Raw genomic sequence first — 17,465 nt, 5'->3', positions numbered from 1 at the left:
GGAGTGGGACCGATTTAGAACCTTGGACAGAAAAAGACCGTTGTCCATCTCCTATTCTAAATCATTGAACTCACGGGTTGTCTAAAAAGTCTTCACAGAACCAACTCTCCTTGGGTAAAGTTAAGTGATCTACTCTATTGCAGTAAACTTAAGCGTGCTTTGTCCAATGGGTTTTAAATGGTTAAAAAAAAAAAGTCATCGCTCCTGCCTCTACCACAAGTTGGGAAGCCATCATTCCACAAAAGTCAACTATTACGTGCTATGCTTGGTATCTTCAGGGTATAATACCCCTGGGTTGACTTCTGCTGGCACAGAAAGGGTATTACAGGTACTGACTAAAATCCATTTTCACCAACAGAGGAAAAATTAGTTTAAAAATATCTCGAGGCGTGTCGTCAGGGCCTGAGAGCCAAAGCAATTGTTCTTATTTGAATTTGAGGCACACAAAACTAAAGTGTCACTTCACTGTTAAAGACCACGGAGTCCAGCACTCCCATCTTCCTTGTGGGTTAATTTTTCTTTTGTTTACTTATGTTTTCACTCATGACCTTTTTTTTCTTGTTTTGTTCCGTTCAGTAGTTATTTAGAGAGAGTTTTGTTTTGGAAGGGTTTACTGCCAGTGCAGCAGTTTGGGATCTATGGACCTGAACCACCTGTTGTGTTTGAACACCAGGTTTCCTTCCTCAGTTTCAGTTCATTCAACCACATTAAGTGATAAGATCAGATCATCTTTGTCATTTTATCTTTCTTCCAGCCTCCATTTGTTCCACGTTCTTTTTTTTTTTCCTTCACTTCTGTCGATCTTTCTTTGTGATACCCAGCTGCTTGCAAATCTGATGGAAGCTTGCTCCTCCGGAAAAAAAGTTGGACTGCGTATAAGAACTCTGTGCCAACCTGCTTGCAAGCTTCACTCAAAATGATCAAGACTCATTGTGTGAACTCACAAGTTACCCACCTGGCTTCTGCTTTAATTGCTGTAAGAACTACTTGCAAGAAGCCTCTATGAACTTACCCTCTGTTGTAAATAAACAAAATCTGGAAATATTCCTAACACCAAGTTAATGCTTTGGTCTTTTAGTCTCTGTAAAATCATAAAAGACCAATCTGGCCAGCCAACAGACTTTGACAAAAAACAAGTAAAAAAAAAAAATACTCCACTTATTTACAGAAAAAAAATGGTCCATTATGCGAAAACTGGCACAGCTGTTTCCTTTTCTCTCTTGTTTTTTTTCACAAACTAACATCCCGCTCCTGGCAGCGAAGGTCTCCAATGCCCCAACCCAAATTCATAAAGGAGCTCTAAATCCCGTCAGTGAGCTCCACTGAAGGAATATTGTTTTAAGTCTCCATGGTGTTCAGCCATGGACCTCACTGGTACTCTTCTGATTTCTCTAAAATCTCCTACCGGGCGTTTCTTCACAAAGACCCGGCATTAGGTTGGGCAAACTGGAAGAATTAGGTTTTGCTGTTGTAAATGGTTTCACAATTAAAAGAAATACTGAAATTAACACTTTAAGAACTAATTGCGGCACAGCAGACATCCAGTTGAGAAGTCTATTTTCCTAGTCTCCATGAGAAAATGATGAATTGCTTCCCTTAGATTTTTTTTATATGTGTAGCAGGTTTCTGTGCACAAACATTACTTGATTTTACTAAATAGCACATGTTCCTCTGACACAGACTTGAATTTTTTTCCATTTTAATTTTGTAGCATGAATTTTAGCACATAGATCCCTGTAGGGTTGCACGGTATTAGAAAATGTTTTTTTGCAGTGGTACTGCCAAGTACTGCAATCATGATGTTATGATTTATTCAGTGAAACAATGTGAAGTAGTTCTTTACAGTTTTCAGTTGCTATAATGATCACCATTTCATAAATTCTACTGCTCTAGTGCCCTGATGTGTTTAGTAATAAGCCAAGGAATTATATAACTTCAGTATATGAACAAACTATTATACCGTTGTTGTCACCCTGTTAAACATAAAGAACCTAAGCAAAATCAGCTGCCAACTAGAATCTACTGAAATGACAGGCCAGTCACTCACTCAAAAAAAATCTAATCTTTCCATTACCGAATGTACTATGTGCAAGTGTCACCAGGTCTTACTGGCAATATCACTTTTCAAATGTGATAACCTTTAGTTGGTAAGGAAGATCTATCCATCCATCCATTATCTTCTGCTTATCCAGGGTTCAGGTTGAGAGCGCAGTAGCGTACAGACAGGCTCAGACTCCCCTCTCCTCTGCCACTTGGACCAGCTCCTCTCGGGGAACCCCAAGTCTCCCCAGGTAAGTCGAGAAACATCGTCCCTCCAGCGTGACATTTGAGTCTCCTACCAGTGGGATGTGCCTGGAGCACCTAACCAGAGAGGCATCTAACCAGATGCCTGAACCACCTCCACTGGTTCCTTTCGATGTGGAGGAGCCGTGGCTCTACACTAAGACCCTCAGTGTGAAAAGATAAAGGAGACTCAAAGATAATTTCAGTATCTGAAAGGAGTTTTTAAAAAAAAAAGACATCAGAAGAAGCTGAGATATTCGGAAAAGTGACTGCTGTACATTCAGGGTCCAACCGCAACACTGTTTGGTCTTTACTGAGGGAGTCTGCCATTTTAGTAACGTCAGGCCACAACACTAGCCGAACCATGCTAGAGTCAAAATGTGAACTCACTCATTTTTTCTTCCTTTATAGTCATAAAACCCTGGTGTTTTTTCACTCTCCTTAAAACTCATTAGATGGAAAACCTTTTACCAAGTAAATTTGACAGAACTGTATTATAAATACTAGAATGTAGTTAATAGAATTTGAATGTACCTGTAATGATTAGACTGATTAAATTATATATTTCTGTGTATAACTTAGATTACTGTTTTGTAAAGTGCCTTGGTGTTATATTTGTTGTCAGCAGGAGCTGTATAACTAAACCGACTTAAATGTTGAAACAATCATACACATGGCATGGCGTCACCACTTAATATAAATATTTAATTGCTGTTGACAACTGTTTGTAAGGGTGCCCTGTTCGGAGGACCTTTAGTTCCCCCTTATTAGTGTTTCACATGTTGAATAGCGTAGGGTGAGACACCATGGGACCCAACATTGTCTTCTCATTAATTAACATTAGTGACACTCTGCTTTTTAAACCCCCTACTACTCTATATGCGTCTCCCTCAGTCTCTTGTGTCCTTCTTGAGCTTCCTTGTACAGAGACAATAATTTGACTGTGTGGTGAACTTAAGAACTAAACAGGCGAACATTCACAAAGGAGTTCAGGACACAATTAGTGATTACCAGACAGGACACAATTAGTGATTACCAGACAGCTATGTCTTCTGAGGGCTTCCATCCTTCTTTTCATGCTCCCTTAACAAAGACAAGGGAGCTTCAAGCAAAGGGAATAGCATATGAGGCTGTAATGCTCCTGAATCTTTCCTGCCCACAGACGGATCGCACACTTCTACTGTTGATTAGGAAAGTATGAGAAATGGACAGAAGTTTCATTAATTAAATATAATGATCAGATTTTAGTCTGGAAACTATAAAGAGCAAAGAGATAATGGAGGGCTGGGTTGGAGGTGAGAATACTCAACCATATTTCATTAATTTTTCACACCACTGTTATGAGGCACTTTTAATGACAATGGCTGCAAATGAGATTTTCACTGTGTCTCTTTTTATTATGTTTTTGCTATAAGAAAACGGAGTAAAGTATTTTTTTTACAAGAGAATTGTCCGCAGCAAGCTCAGATCTATTTAATTTGCCCTGCAAAACAAAAGAGAAAGAGAAACAACGGCACATATAAAACCTATAGCTACAAGACACTGTTACTTTTGTCCCTTTATCCAGCATCGTTTGTCTTTATTAGCTATGACACACAAACAAAACTAAAGGTAATGTAGTTGCAATATCAAAATCACTTTGATTTTAGTTGTAACTGATGCTATATTTAAAACTGTGCCACAGAAACATTATTAAATCAGTAACTACCCATACTACAGTTTCTGTTTTCAGACCTAAGGTTTACTAAAATAATGGTCAGTGAGTCAGTATTTATGGTTTTATACCATCATTCTGCATTTTCTTACGTTACAAGTACAATACAACTACAAACCTCACAAACATTTTCAAGATGAAGGATAAAGAGAATGACATGGTGAGTCAAGAAGTATACAAAAATCCAAAAAATGTGGTGTGCATTTATGTTCAAAGTGTAATTTTCATCTCCTCCTGGCACAGAAAATATTTTTGCAGAGGAATTTGTGAACAAACAGTATGATCACAGGTGTTCAAAAACATAATTCAGTTCTTGCAACATCTCACTGAATATTGTACAATCTAGTATTCTGTGAACCACGCAGACTCTACACTCGCTTTCCACGGACAGTTGAGATTTCACAGTTGAACGTACCAATTGCCTACATTTCTTAAGACAGATTTCCTCATTTCCAATAATCCAAATGGATACTAGCAAATTTAATGAGCTCATCTGGCACAAAGCCTCGTTTCTTCTCCACCAGGGCAGCAGTTGCACAACTGTCAGTGCTGCACAGAGAGTGGCAGCCACGCTCCTTGTGTCTGGTTGCTCCGACTCTCAACAGAACTCAGCATTATCAGCTAGGTGTTGCAGACTAAACAGTTCGATGTAAAAACTAACCCTTTGTGCAAAAAGCCAATACTGCCTATTCCTGTGAACACTCACGGTGAAACATGGTGGTGCTGCTGCTTTAGGGAAGTTTTTCTTCAGCAGGGATTTTAAACCTGGTTGATGCAACCATGGATGAAGCTAAAAAAAAAAATGCCGTACTGGAAGAAAACCTCTTAGATACTGCAAAATACTGCACGATAATGTAGTATTTTGCAGGCAGTGTCGAAGAGGCTGGGGACAACAACCTAAAGAATTAGCATTAGCATCAATGCATACAATTAGCATTTTCCACTAAAGATAACGGAGTCTTTCCTGATTTCTTCAAAACTCATGAGAGAAAAAGGACATCTTTCCGTCTACTCTAATCACTGCGTTATCTTCTGACAGTAATCAAGCTAATATACATAGCATATAACTGCAAAGTCAAAGCAAAGTGAGGCGGTTTTAAAGACCGAATGGATACAAGAGCACATTTTTTTGAAGTTGCTTACTACGAACAATCAATGCACCAAACTACATGCAAGTAAATCCCATCAGCTCCTATGCAGCACTAGTCTACCAACAGAACAGAGAGGAAAACCTGTTGTTATTGTTTAATGTATGTGTATTTGTGCTTGTAAGATAAAGGGCATATGAGAGAGTGCTAATATTGCCCCCTCGTCATCCTACAGCTGTCAAAACCTACACCGACCATCTGTCCATTGAAGAGCTGGAGTCCAGACAAAATATTTAATAGGGTTTAAAGTCTTCAGGAGGGCCATAACCTTCGTCCCGTAGAACCTCGGAAGGCTCATCACGCTGAGGCAGGAGGTCTCTTAATGTACCGAGCAGATGACAAGTACGCAGCGTTCACACAAGCAGCTGAGTAACCTAATCTGCAGGAAGTGTCCAACATTATTCATTTGCTCTCCTTCTACCTTCTGCACCATTTTTATTTGCCATTCATCTTCAAATTCAGTGAAAATAATGGTTTCCACCTGATTTTTCGTCCTGCATTCTTAACTTTGTGGTGACTGGCTTACAAAAGTCTGCACAATATCCGTTTTTCTAGACAACTACCTCAATGTGCATTATGCTTTCAGTTAGAAAAGGCTCACAGGGACGCGGCTGTCCGATCCTAGCAATATTAATCAAGTGTACTGTTGCAGTCGTAGTCCCTCCATGTTTCTCTGTCTCATTTATCACATAAACCACTTATGAATTGCCCCTAAAACGTAAAGAAAACCTCAACCATGTGGCCAAATCATCAATACTGGCCTAGCTAGAAAGTCATCAGAAATTCCTAAAATCAACTGCACACATATATACAGCATATAATACATGAGGTTATAGCTACAGTTCCCTCAGGCAAGATTAGCCTTTGGCCTAAAAAGCACTAACCAGCACCTCAGTAAGTCTCTAGAGTTGTCTCTGGCATGCAAGATACAACGGGAGCCTGCCAGATATATTGCTTTGATTAATAATCAGTGAAAGCAGATGTGGCTGCTCTTGTGTCAAAGACAACATATTCTTATAAAAACAAGACCTAAATCATGTAATGGCTCAAACAGATGGCTTGAAGATGGATTTGCATTACTTTTTTTTTTTTGCATAGCCGAGTTTAAACTTTTCATGGGGTTCGGTTGCAGAGAATTGCTTTTGCAAATCCAGGGAGACTGTCTTTCCCTCAAAAAATTACAAAAGAAGTTAGACGCAATGATCCAAAAGTAGAAAGACAAAAGTGAAAATAATGTTAATTATTTAGGCAGATGCAGGAACTTGGCAGAGAAGGCTGTGTTCCAACAATGTCAAATCTCCATTAGGAGCCCCTATCTGGTATCGACCCAGAAAACACTGCAGGCTATGTGTCATGAGATTTGGGGCAAGAGGTAAACAGGAAATCAAAAACAATCTAATTCAGTTTGAGGGTGGAGGGAAAGAGAAAGCTGATGTATTGCCCATCCCTATGGAGGATGTGAAAAGAAATGGCTTCTTTTATTCTGGTTCCCATGAGTCATCCATTCCGGCAGACTTTAGTCCCCACATTATCAGCATCACCACTCTGAACCATTGAAAAATGACAGCTCTGGTTTTCAGAAGAAGGGGAGTTTTCTTTCTGTGCTTGACCCCGAAGCAAAAGATCCCGTAATTGTATACTTTCAAATTATCTGCTTTTAGGTTTGAAGAAGAAAAAGGTTGTTCAGAATGCAAAGCCAACAGTTGGCTATTAGCATCACTATTAGATTGTGAAAAATCACCTAAAGTTTTATTGGAAAGTTTGAATTTGCCAAGGTTTTCTAGATGTCTACTGAGAAAAAGGATTTTGAAAATCTTATGCTGGTGATAAAACAAGAACAACTCAAAAACAGTAATATTTTACAACATAACCATACCGAGACCATTTTTACAGATAACGTAACATGGATTTCTTTTTTTTTTTTTTACATTGTAGTGTTATTTTTAACACAAAAATAAAGGGGAAAGAAGGAGCTTAAAAAGCAAAAGCAGTTGGAAAATTACCCAGAAAATCCCACAAAACCAAAATCCCGTATGCAAAGTTACTTTAAAATAAAGTACGACTGAAGATTGTTTTTAGATTTCAGCCACTTCTGTTTCTTATCTCATTAACTCTCTCACACAGAACTGTTCAACTTTTGCACTTAATAGCTGGAAATGCTAATAGTAGTTAGCTTTTAATGTAGGACAGCATATAGCATATCCTACTAATTTTCCAATTTGAAACTGGAAGTTTAGGTCGAGTACAGTCTCACACTCCCAATCTGCTGTTCAACTTCAGTGGTGTGTAAGTAGTCACTTGTGTGATCTTCACCCGTCTTCTGCTTTACTTTTTAATGGGAGTTCTCAGAATATTCTCCACTACAATACTCTTTTTTTAGGGTTACTTCATGCGCATTAGCTCTTGCCATATTCTGCTCAGTTCTCTGGATTTACTGCTTTATAAATTTCATCCTTTCTAATTAGTTCTTTACTTTGTTCTTCTGTTCATTGTTTGTACATTTGAATTATTTCTTAGATCATTGTCGGGCTTTTGAGTTGTAGTTCAGTTCCCTCTGTTAATTAGTCTCCATCCCTCAGTTTCCTGCTTTCTCCCAGCTACAGGTGTACCACATTTCCTCTGATTAGTGCATTCGGTTCCTTTGTCATTTCCACCTCTGCCTTTACATACAAGGTCACTAGTTGTCATTGTTCCCTGCTGGATTCTTCTTTTACCTTCTCCATTCGCTACCTGTGGTCCACAACCAGCTCTCTCTGCAGTTTTTCTGTAATTCCTCTTATTTTATTAATGTACTCTGTTTCGACCAAAGTTTTGCTCTGCATTTGGGTCATTTCCTAAACCAATCTCCATCAACTTCACTATATGGAGAGACGTGGGGGAAATCTTTAATATAAATAGGAAGCAAAGGAGCTAGAGGAATTGATTATCAAGACAATTTTCAACAACATTATTATGTCACACATTGTCCTTATATTGTGCAGCACCTACTAGCCAAGTCTGACAAAAGCGACTTGCATCATATTTTGAGAATCTTGAATTTAAGAGTACAAAACACTTTTTATATATTTTATTCTTGCACTAGAAAATAAAAAAAATGCAGTATATCAAAACACACTGGTTTCAATAAAGTTGCAACATAATGTAGAATAACAATCCTACTCAAAAAGGCAAAAAATACATATAAATGACAACAAATGCAAGGTTAGCAGAATGGACTCAGTGAGCACAAAGCATCATCCACAGACAAAACTGTTCACAGGAACACAAGCACACAACACATGAAGTAGCTCTGTTTGTACGGTGCTTTGGCAACAACTATGGCATATGATGCAGATGTTTTGTTAATTATTTTTAACATGAAAAGGTGTGTATAACTGTTTAGACATCCAGTAATGTGATATTAGACCTGAATACATAGTACTGAGTGTGGCAGGTGTTCTGTTCACTTCTTCTGTTCAGCCTGCAGTAATTGTTAGTTTACATTAAAGGAGCTTCCATACGTCTGTTCTTGCCGGTGACAAACATTCGTACCGTCATTGTAAAACTCTGTGCATTCACTTTCAATTCTCCAGTTATAAACATCGGAACAAAAACAACAGCTGATGCCTACAGGTTTCTAAGAACCATACAAACAGAGACCGGCAAAAGCATTCCAGCCTGGCCCAAATGTAGAAGTAATGCGTTAAAAGCAAAATACATCCTACAGCTCACCTGCGATTTGGGAAGTTAAGTATCAGCTAAATAAAAAGCTCTCAGGAAGGTGATCTTCAACAAGTATGTGCTTCTCTAGGGCACTTTGGAGTGCAGGGGTTCTCAGAGTGTCGTTAAGACAACACTTAGAAGAGGAGGCATCAACTGTTTATTTACACAGTCAATTGTTGCTGCTCATAAATCTGAGTTAGGAGGAAAACTTTGCTTCCAATTCAAAGTGAGGTTCATTCTTATGCAATGGCAACGATCAAAGTCGAAATGCTAGGATCTAAAAAAAAAAACTACATTAATAGACTGAATAAATATTGCTTGTTTGAAAGACCGCGACCATTACCATTACTAACAACCGACAGACAAAGACGTCCACTGAAGCTTCCTCATACTTAAAATCTATTACAGAGCTAAGTTGAAGAATTTGTTGTTTACCTGGAGGCTAGATAAGAAATGCATCATCGAGGGTTTTTTCAAAGGAGAACAGAAAATTTTATGTTTTGAATATGTGCAGGTTTGTGTGTATATACGAATACGTGCAAGATTCTGAGGATATTCTATAAATTTGAAGCGGAGAGTGCTGTTTTCTTTATGTGTGTGCAGAATCTGAGCTACTCGCACAAAGAAGCTGAAAGAACTGATAACGAACACCAGCTCTGTGCTTCGGACGACCCCAGAGCCCCTGCAGCTGATCGCAGAAGCGAACACGCTGCCCAAGCTGCTTAGTATAATGTACAACTTTGCAATCGTCTACGCAACGTGGGAATAATACAAGAGAGCGTTTACAGCCGACGGATTCTCTGACTCCTGAACAGAAAGGATTTGTGCTATTACTGCCCACAATTTTGCCAAATTCATCACATTTTTATTTAGTTTGATATTTGGCAAAATGGTATTTCCTTTGTTAGTTTTAACTATACAGTTGAGTTTAGCTGTTACTCTGTTTTTCCCCAATAATTTAAAATAAAAGTAATTTCTCTTGAAGGGTAATGAAATGCCGTAAGAAGTCATTAAAATTCCCTGTAAACACTGCAGATTATTAATCTATACTTGGCAACCTCACAATAGAAAAAAACTATTATAAAATAAAGCAAAACGTAATTTTATGCAAAAGCAGGCTATGTGTTATATAATAAAAAATATTTTAGAGATAATGTCTACTGGCTGTGCAAAAGGATGAAGAGCAGTACGAGCCTCCCAGGTTATCTTTAACATAAACTGTTCTCTCTATGGAAATGCAAATAATCATTTCAGTTGGTAATCTCATTTGACATGAGTTTTCTTGTGAAAACTCATGACTCATGTCACTGTAGAGCAGCATTAAACCTTTAATTCTGCAATTATCAATAACTCAGATTCCTTAAATATAGAGTAACATTTTATTTGGTTAATTTTGATTTCCAATTCAAATAAAAATATATATTTAATCAGAAAAGAAGACTCGTGACCTTCTTCTCTTTGGCTCAGCTAAGACTTTTCTGGCTTTTTTCCTTTGGTACAAAAAAGACTTTTAAGAAAATGAATCTGAAGTCCAGCTACGTCTCTGTGTGGTGGCTCTTTAAACACTGACTACAGTCATACTGCACGAACATTGTAAATCTCCTACAAACTCATGAATAGGTTTGGCTTCATAATCTCTTCAAGGCTGCGTTTTGGCGTTGCTTGTAAATCCTTTATACCAGAGTTTTTTTTTCTTCCACTCAACTTTCTTTTAAGTTCATCTTAATACAGCATGATTGTGTAGGCTATAGCCGAACCACAGTAAAACTATAAAATTATTTTAAAAATCTATATTAAACATGAAATATGACAAATGTGAAGAAAATTTGTGAAATGTAACATCGTACGTGTGATGATTCCATATTTCACTTTTGAATAGAATATCTGAAATAAATGCATTTCCCTAGTTTCTTGATCTGAATCCGTATATTGAAACAGCACAGACTACTTGAGTAGATAACTCAAGCTCCATTTAACAGGCTCCACTGAAGAGTGAAAAGTTTCTGAGCACTTTTGAAAAGGTGCCAGACAGTAAAAAAAAAAAAACTGTTTTAGACTCGTCTAAATTAGCACCATTGTTCACTTGAAAGAGGATTAATACAAAACAGCATTGTGAGAAACTTTTTAAAATTGCTCATTAGGGAGTTGACCTTGCAAATGATCAGTGAGCAGAGTAGAGCGGCATTGAAATAGAAGATAAAACACAACAATGAAAGGGGGAGGCTGTTCTTTCCGAGAAAAAAAATATATATATAGTGCATGGAAATTTGACTTTGCAACAATGGCTCTGTAGACTTACGGTATTTGCCGAAGGTAGCCAGTATTTTTATGTTTTTAGGTAAATTAGGCACATCAGAGTGAAACATTACACTGTCCTCCTTCCTGCTGACCTCCTGTCTAGACCAGGCCAAGCTACCCATCATGACCAAGGTCCTAGTTCTGTCCTTTCCATTATTACCCCTCGTGGCTAACATGAATATATTTATGTTTGTGCACGGGTGTGTGTGCAAGAGTGGGGTGTCATCAGTCCTTCCCTCATCTGACGGTTTTGGGTTAAACAACGTTATTATTAAAGCCTTTGCGGAGCCACTTCCTGCTTTACTACAGTGACACCCCTCTGGTGTATGAATCAAAACGCCTAAGCTCTGTAAATCACACAGAAAGTCTGGCTATTTCATAGGCTGAATGTGTGGGTGCGTGTCCACAGCATCTGTGCTCTCAGACACAAATGAAGATGACAGTGCAGCTGTGAGGCTGCGAGGAATGGAACTTTTCAAGCAGAAGGGACAAAACAAATGAAAAATGCTAAGCAAAAAAAAAAAAAAAATCTGTTTTAGTTGTGATGTAAAGAAACATTGTCGGTAATATTTAGCTATTTTCAAAACAACAGTGCAAACATTTGCAAAAAGAAGAGAAAAAAAAACATCACGAAGACAGAGGAACACTGCAGTCAGGTCAGGGATAACTTTGCAAATAAGTTTAAAGTAGAGTTAAGCTATAAAACAATATCCTAAGCTTTGAACATCTCACAAATCAGTTTTAAGACATCCTCCAAACATGGAGAGAGAGTGGCACAGCAGCAAATCTACCAAGACATGGCAGTTCGATAAACTGACAGGTGGGGAAAAGACGACATCAATCAGATAAGCCATATTCAGAGTTCATGTGGAAGAATCTGTCAACAGTAAAACTATGAGGACTGCACTCTAGAAATCTGTCCTCAGCAGAAAAGAGGCAAAACGACAAATACAGTTAAAGGAAGCCATCGCCTGGTCAGAAGAAACCAAAAACAAACTTTGATACGCATCACTCTGACCACCGCCACAGTGAAAAGTGGCAGCCTTATGCTGTGGGAAGCATCTCCTCTGCACGGACAAGGGCTGGGATGAAGGTCAATATATCGCATTTTTGGAAGCTAAACTGATCAGAGGCAGGAAAAGAATTGAGACTCCTCCCAGAAGGATAATGACTATAAACATAGATCCAGAGCTACAAAAGATCAGCAGACAAGTACTTTAGATCAAATCCTATTCATTGAATAAAACATCCCAGTCAAATGCTAGACCTAAATTCTAATGGGAATTTGTGGCAAAACCTCTCCATCTAATTTACCTGGGGCTGAGATAAAGAGCGGACAAACATGTTAGTATCTATGTAAATCTGGAAGACACGTGCCCCAAACGTTCTGCAAATTATTGATCCGGAGGGATGAAAACAGATACATGCCACACTTGTATTTTATCTGTAAAACCTTGGGGAAAACATCATTTCTTTATCTGTTTTCTTCAGCTGCAGATTTAAGCGTTACTATGTGTTGGCACACACCAAAAACTCTTTTCTTTTTGGTATTCTGTTACAACATATAGAGAAGTCCAGACGGGTGATAAATACTTTTGTAAGACAATATACTACAATTCACAAGAGGTTCAGACTTGAAACTGCCTTTTAGTGTGACTTACACTCTGTACTTTCTGTGCAGCTACACACAGGAACCTGAAAATAAGCATGTTAGGCCTACCAAAGATTAGTTTATGTGTGAAGGCAGATAGTGTGACAATTTCATCTCCCGGAGAACAAACTAGATAAATAATGCTTGCTGGAATAAACGACTCCTGTGCAGCAGGGATGGCTCATTCTGTGACTATTTGTGATTGTGTTGACACCCCCTGCTGGGCTGAAGACATCACTACCGCACTTAGAGCAAGCCCACTGCAAGTGACAACATCCCGCATCCAATCCCACACCCAGCCAGGATGCAATAAGCTGAAGTTAATGAAACACTAAAATAAGCGATGATACCTCCACCACTATAATATCACAACAAACAAACACATGTACGGACACGTTCAATAAAGTAATGCAAAAAATATATTGCAATTCACCGAGACTGACTGTACAGCCTGGCAACGGAAAAATATTCAGCGTGTGTGTGTGTGTGTGTGTGTGTGTGTGTGTGTGTGTGTGTGTGTGTGCGTGTGTGTGTGTGTGTGTGTGTGTGCGTGCGTGCGCCTTTGTCTGTGGGCGTGGGTGTGTGCATGGGCAAAGTCAGGACATAGTCTCAACAGATGAATCTCTGCCAAGTCTCTCACAGCTAAGGAGAGTGAGAAATATAAACCGTGCAGCTGCCGGAGACACAGAAGACACAAAAAAAGAGCCATTGTTGCCCACAGCAAAACAATGCAGCTTGAGCTATGAGAGAAAAAAAAAACAAAAAAAAAACATTTGGATCAATAGAGAATTGCAATTAGCTCACATTGGCAGGAGCACTGCCAGATTAGACACAGGATGTCGATTCCATTTCCTGCACTATCGGGTCCTCAAACTTGCTCAGCTCGTTGTGTAATTGAGGCAATTCGCATAAAACTTGGTAAGATATTGTAGTGTGAAGGTCACAATAAGTGAAATATGGATGATGACAAAAAAAAAAGCATTGAAGTGGAAAAAGCTGAGCAGTCTTAAAAAAAACAAAAAAAAACAAAAGAAACACATAGAGAAAAGTTGAACTAATACACTTTGAGATAAACAAACAGTAAAGTATTTTTCACATTCTAATATTACACAAATCAAAATAGTTACTGAGTAACCTTGAGTGAAGAAACAGCTGCTCCTGCAGAACACACCGGATTATGAACATTATGTTCAGCTTCAGGAATTTCTGCAGGTTTCTGCTATGATACAGTTTTTGCTTAACTTTGCCACAAGTTTTACTTAAATACCGTGATAAATGTAAACTAGCAGTAAAACAGGGAACCTTGCTGTTTTATCTGAAGGATAGGGTGTTTTTACTCGACTGTAAATAGCCTCGACAAAATGTAAACCACCTGACAGTCCAATTAAGATGCTTACCTTTAAGTACGCCCTGGCCTTGCAGTACATCCCTCGATATCTGGACGGAGTAGAAGCTTTGCGAGAAGCCAGGTCGACAGGGACCTTGGGAGGCGTGCTCCCCATTATTCCTCTGGAAAGACGAAAAAATACAGCATAAGACATCAATAAACATAGATTCTATTGATTGTTTTTTTTTTTTTTTTTTTCCTGTAGGCTGTGTGCCTTGGGAGAATGCAACAAATAAAACAACAGCGAGCAGCAAGATAATCGGCAAGTTTTGTAACTGGTTTTTATTTTTTTGCTTCTGTGGGGGTATGCATGCAACTGATTGATCTGTCCCTTAAACTTTGTAGCTTGTGGTATAATGTGCTCTTTTACTTTCTTCCTTAAAGTAAACTGTGGACTGTAAAGAGGAAGGTTAGGGATGCACAGCCGACATTGATTTTTCTCTAAAAGTCTATTCTCCGATTCTGACCACTTCCGATTTTTTATTCTGAGAGCTTTAGCACATAAGCGATGAAAACTATTTACCGAAGGTTCTGTGATAGAGGTGGCAGCTTTGGACACAACAGGAAAGAAATTACAAAATGATTACCATTCATCAGATTTTTATTTAACTCAAAAAAGTGCAGCAATGTTTATGTCAGTTGTTACATTTATGCACCGAAAACAGTGCGAGTTCTTAATTTTTTTACTCACTTAATTATAGGTATAAAATAAATCTGACTTTTCAGTCTTTGACCGTCCACACACAGATCAAAGTCGATCAGGGGAATATTGATCTATCCTGATCTTTGGTCCATTAATTGCTGCATCTCTGGGTTGGGTATTATGCTGAGGGTTAAGTGAGACTCATATGCACAGCAGACCAAGCAGCATGAATGCAGCATCATTTTCTCCCTCTTATTCTCGCTGAATGGGGAACTGCGCACTGCTAGAGTGTAAGTCTGTTAGTGTGTGCACTTTACGTACTAATCAAACTGTCTGCACACAAGTTTACACCAGAGATTTATTGCTTAGCGATGGTTAAATTTAATGATCTGACCCACTCAAGCAGCCAATGTGTCCAAAACACACACACAGACACGCATGCATGCAGAACAACACAAAAAGCTGGTTAGGTGCATATTAAAGGCATTATAGCATTGCAATTTCTAATTTCGATTTATAGCTATGGAAGATTAAAATATACTTGAGCTATAAACCAAACTGAATGGGTTGAAACTGCAGCAGGGAGAGAAAGAGGGGCTACTTGGAGCGCCGTCAGGGAAAAAGCCCACCGGCAGAGATTTCATTTAGGTTTCATTGATTAAATACCAAGAAACAAACTTCTAAGTTTAACTTTATACAGGAGATTGCATTACAATGGAAGACGGCTAAATCAAAATTGGACAGGATGACTAAATTACTTTGGTAACGAAGCCATGATACCCCTGGTGAATAGATGGTGCGTAATTTAACTTGTGTGGGGTACTGCTGCTCGGCAGCGCTGAAATGGCTCCAATTCTGAGGGAAAAGCCTGCCAGAACAAACGGGACCGACTTGTTAGGTCTCACTTTTATTTGTTGTTATATGTTGGAAATTCATTAGGGAACCAATTAGCTTAGCCTACTTGTAGGAAAATAAGGAGCAAGCGCGGCTCGTGTTGCAGCGGCACGCCGCAGCGGCTCCCTCTCCCTCTCCCTGTGTGACTTTCTTATCATTTATCACAAGCTTTCGAAAAATAAAAAAGAGAGACATCTCACCCAAATTGAATCAAAAAGGAGAGCTGCTGTCAGGACCACTGCGAAGTCAGTCCTCATTGTGACGAGTAAAAAGCGAGTCAAAGCCGCCTGGACAAGGAACAGGAGAGAGAGAAAAGAAGAGAGGGTCGCTCCGCGATTCTTCCCCGGTGATTGTTTGATTTCCTCTCCCACTTTGGTCAGGCTGTTCGCCGCGTTTCACCCTGCGCTCCGTGAGTGTGTGCTGCAGCTCTGTCCCGAGTTTTCCCCGGCTCCTCTCGTCTGCAGGTGAGCGCTCCGCTCAGCATCAAGGCGCAGCCAGCGTCACTCACTCCAACCCCTCCTATCAGCCACCCGGTGCAGCAGAACTCCACGCATGCACTTAAAGACACACTCGTTGCGGCTCTTGCAACTTTTCACTGGTGCTTGAGGAGAGACGGGGGGTGGGGGGAGATATATATATATTTTTAAGTATGAACAACTTTAAGTCAGAAAAGCAGCTTGTCCAGTAGCGCCACCAAAAGCAATTCAATAATTTAAATGTATTTACTTATTCATCTCCTGCGTTATTGCAGGTTTTCATTAAAACTTTTTAAAGGGGTTATATTATTAGGAGGACATTGGAAGAGCTTTCAAATCAAACCGAGATCAACTATGTGGGTGAAACGATGGCTATGCGCTCCTCTAAAGACGTCTGACGTAATCTGGATGGATAAATCAGTTAAGACAAAAAAACCAATCACACCCCTGGCAGTATAGGTATAAAATTATGTCCACTCAAATTTGTTTCTAACTTAGATAAAAACAATATCTCCTTTAAGTCACGTGTATTTTGTTCCCAGAGATATTTTGATTATTTTTATTTGGAGATAAGCTCCAAGTCTTTGAGGTTGAAAGGATTCCCCGCCACCTCCCTAATCTTTAGTTCCCTCAACAGACTGGCTACTTCTAAACCTTAATATTACTTCCAGTCTGAAGAAACATGTAAAGATTATCGACCCCTTAACTCCTCTCAAAAATGCTTGGATGTCAGACAATGGTTCCAGGAATACACCAGTGTCCTCGTCGCAGTTAAACAGTTAAACCACAATCTGCAAGGGTAATAGAAAAGTTTATGGTTAATTGAATAGTCCTTGATTTACATTGAAACCTGTAAAAACCCACTGAGATGAAACCTTCAATATCCGTTAAATTAATATTCAGCATTTTTAGTGGGCAGACCAAGTGATAACTCACTTTATCCTTTATAGAGACAAAAAGTTGGACTGTTCACTTGAGATGCAACAATGCACGCTACAAGAGATAAGATATTATACCATTTTAGGGAAAAGTGTTTAAAAATGAAACTGTGAAATTAAAAAATTCTGCAACTAGTGTACAATAATTCAGTCAAAGTCAGTTTATGTATTGTAATGTGGTCATGATTCCACAGGAAAAAAAAAAAGAAAAAAAAGTACTGCTCCTCTTAAAAAATACACACACACCATATTTTTTGGACTAAAAGCTGCTACCACGCTTTGAACCATATGCGACTTATAGCCCGGTGTGGCTGATTTTTCTTCATCCACC

General features: G+C 38.9%; 1 protein-coding gene across 1 annotated transcript in view; it reads right to left on the bottom strand.

Moving 5' to 3' along the window:
- LOC106918584 (cadherin-4-like) overlaps positions 1-16,280 on the bottom strand; it is a 254,435-nt gene extending 238,155 nt beyond the window's left edge. The window contains exons 1-2 of the mRNA XM_088007230.1: positions 15,921-16,280; positions 14,194-14,305 (exon numbers count right to left, since the gene is read on the bottom strand). Coding sequence (XP_087863356.1) covers positions 14,194-14,305; positions 15,921-15,977 — 169 coding nt within the window. The 5' untranslated portion in view covers positions 15,978-16,280. The remainder of the gene's footprint in view (positions 1-14,193; positions 14,306-15,920) is intronic.
- Positions 16,281-17,465: the final 1,185 nt, after the last annotated feature.

Source organism: Poecilia mexicana, unplaced genomic scaffold (genome assembly GCF_051168715.1).
Source record: "Poecilia mexicana isolate PSO_F unplaced genomic scaffold, ASM5116871v1 scaffold_7, whole genome shotgun sequence".
NCBI lineage: Eukaryota > Metazoa > Chordata > Actinopteri > Cyprinodontiformes > Poeciliidae > Poecilia > Poecilia mexicana.
The sequence above is the reverse complement of the archived record's forward strand: the minus strand, read 5'-3'. Positions and strand labels throughout refer to the sequence as shown.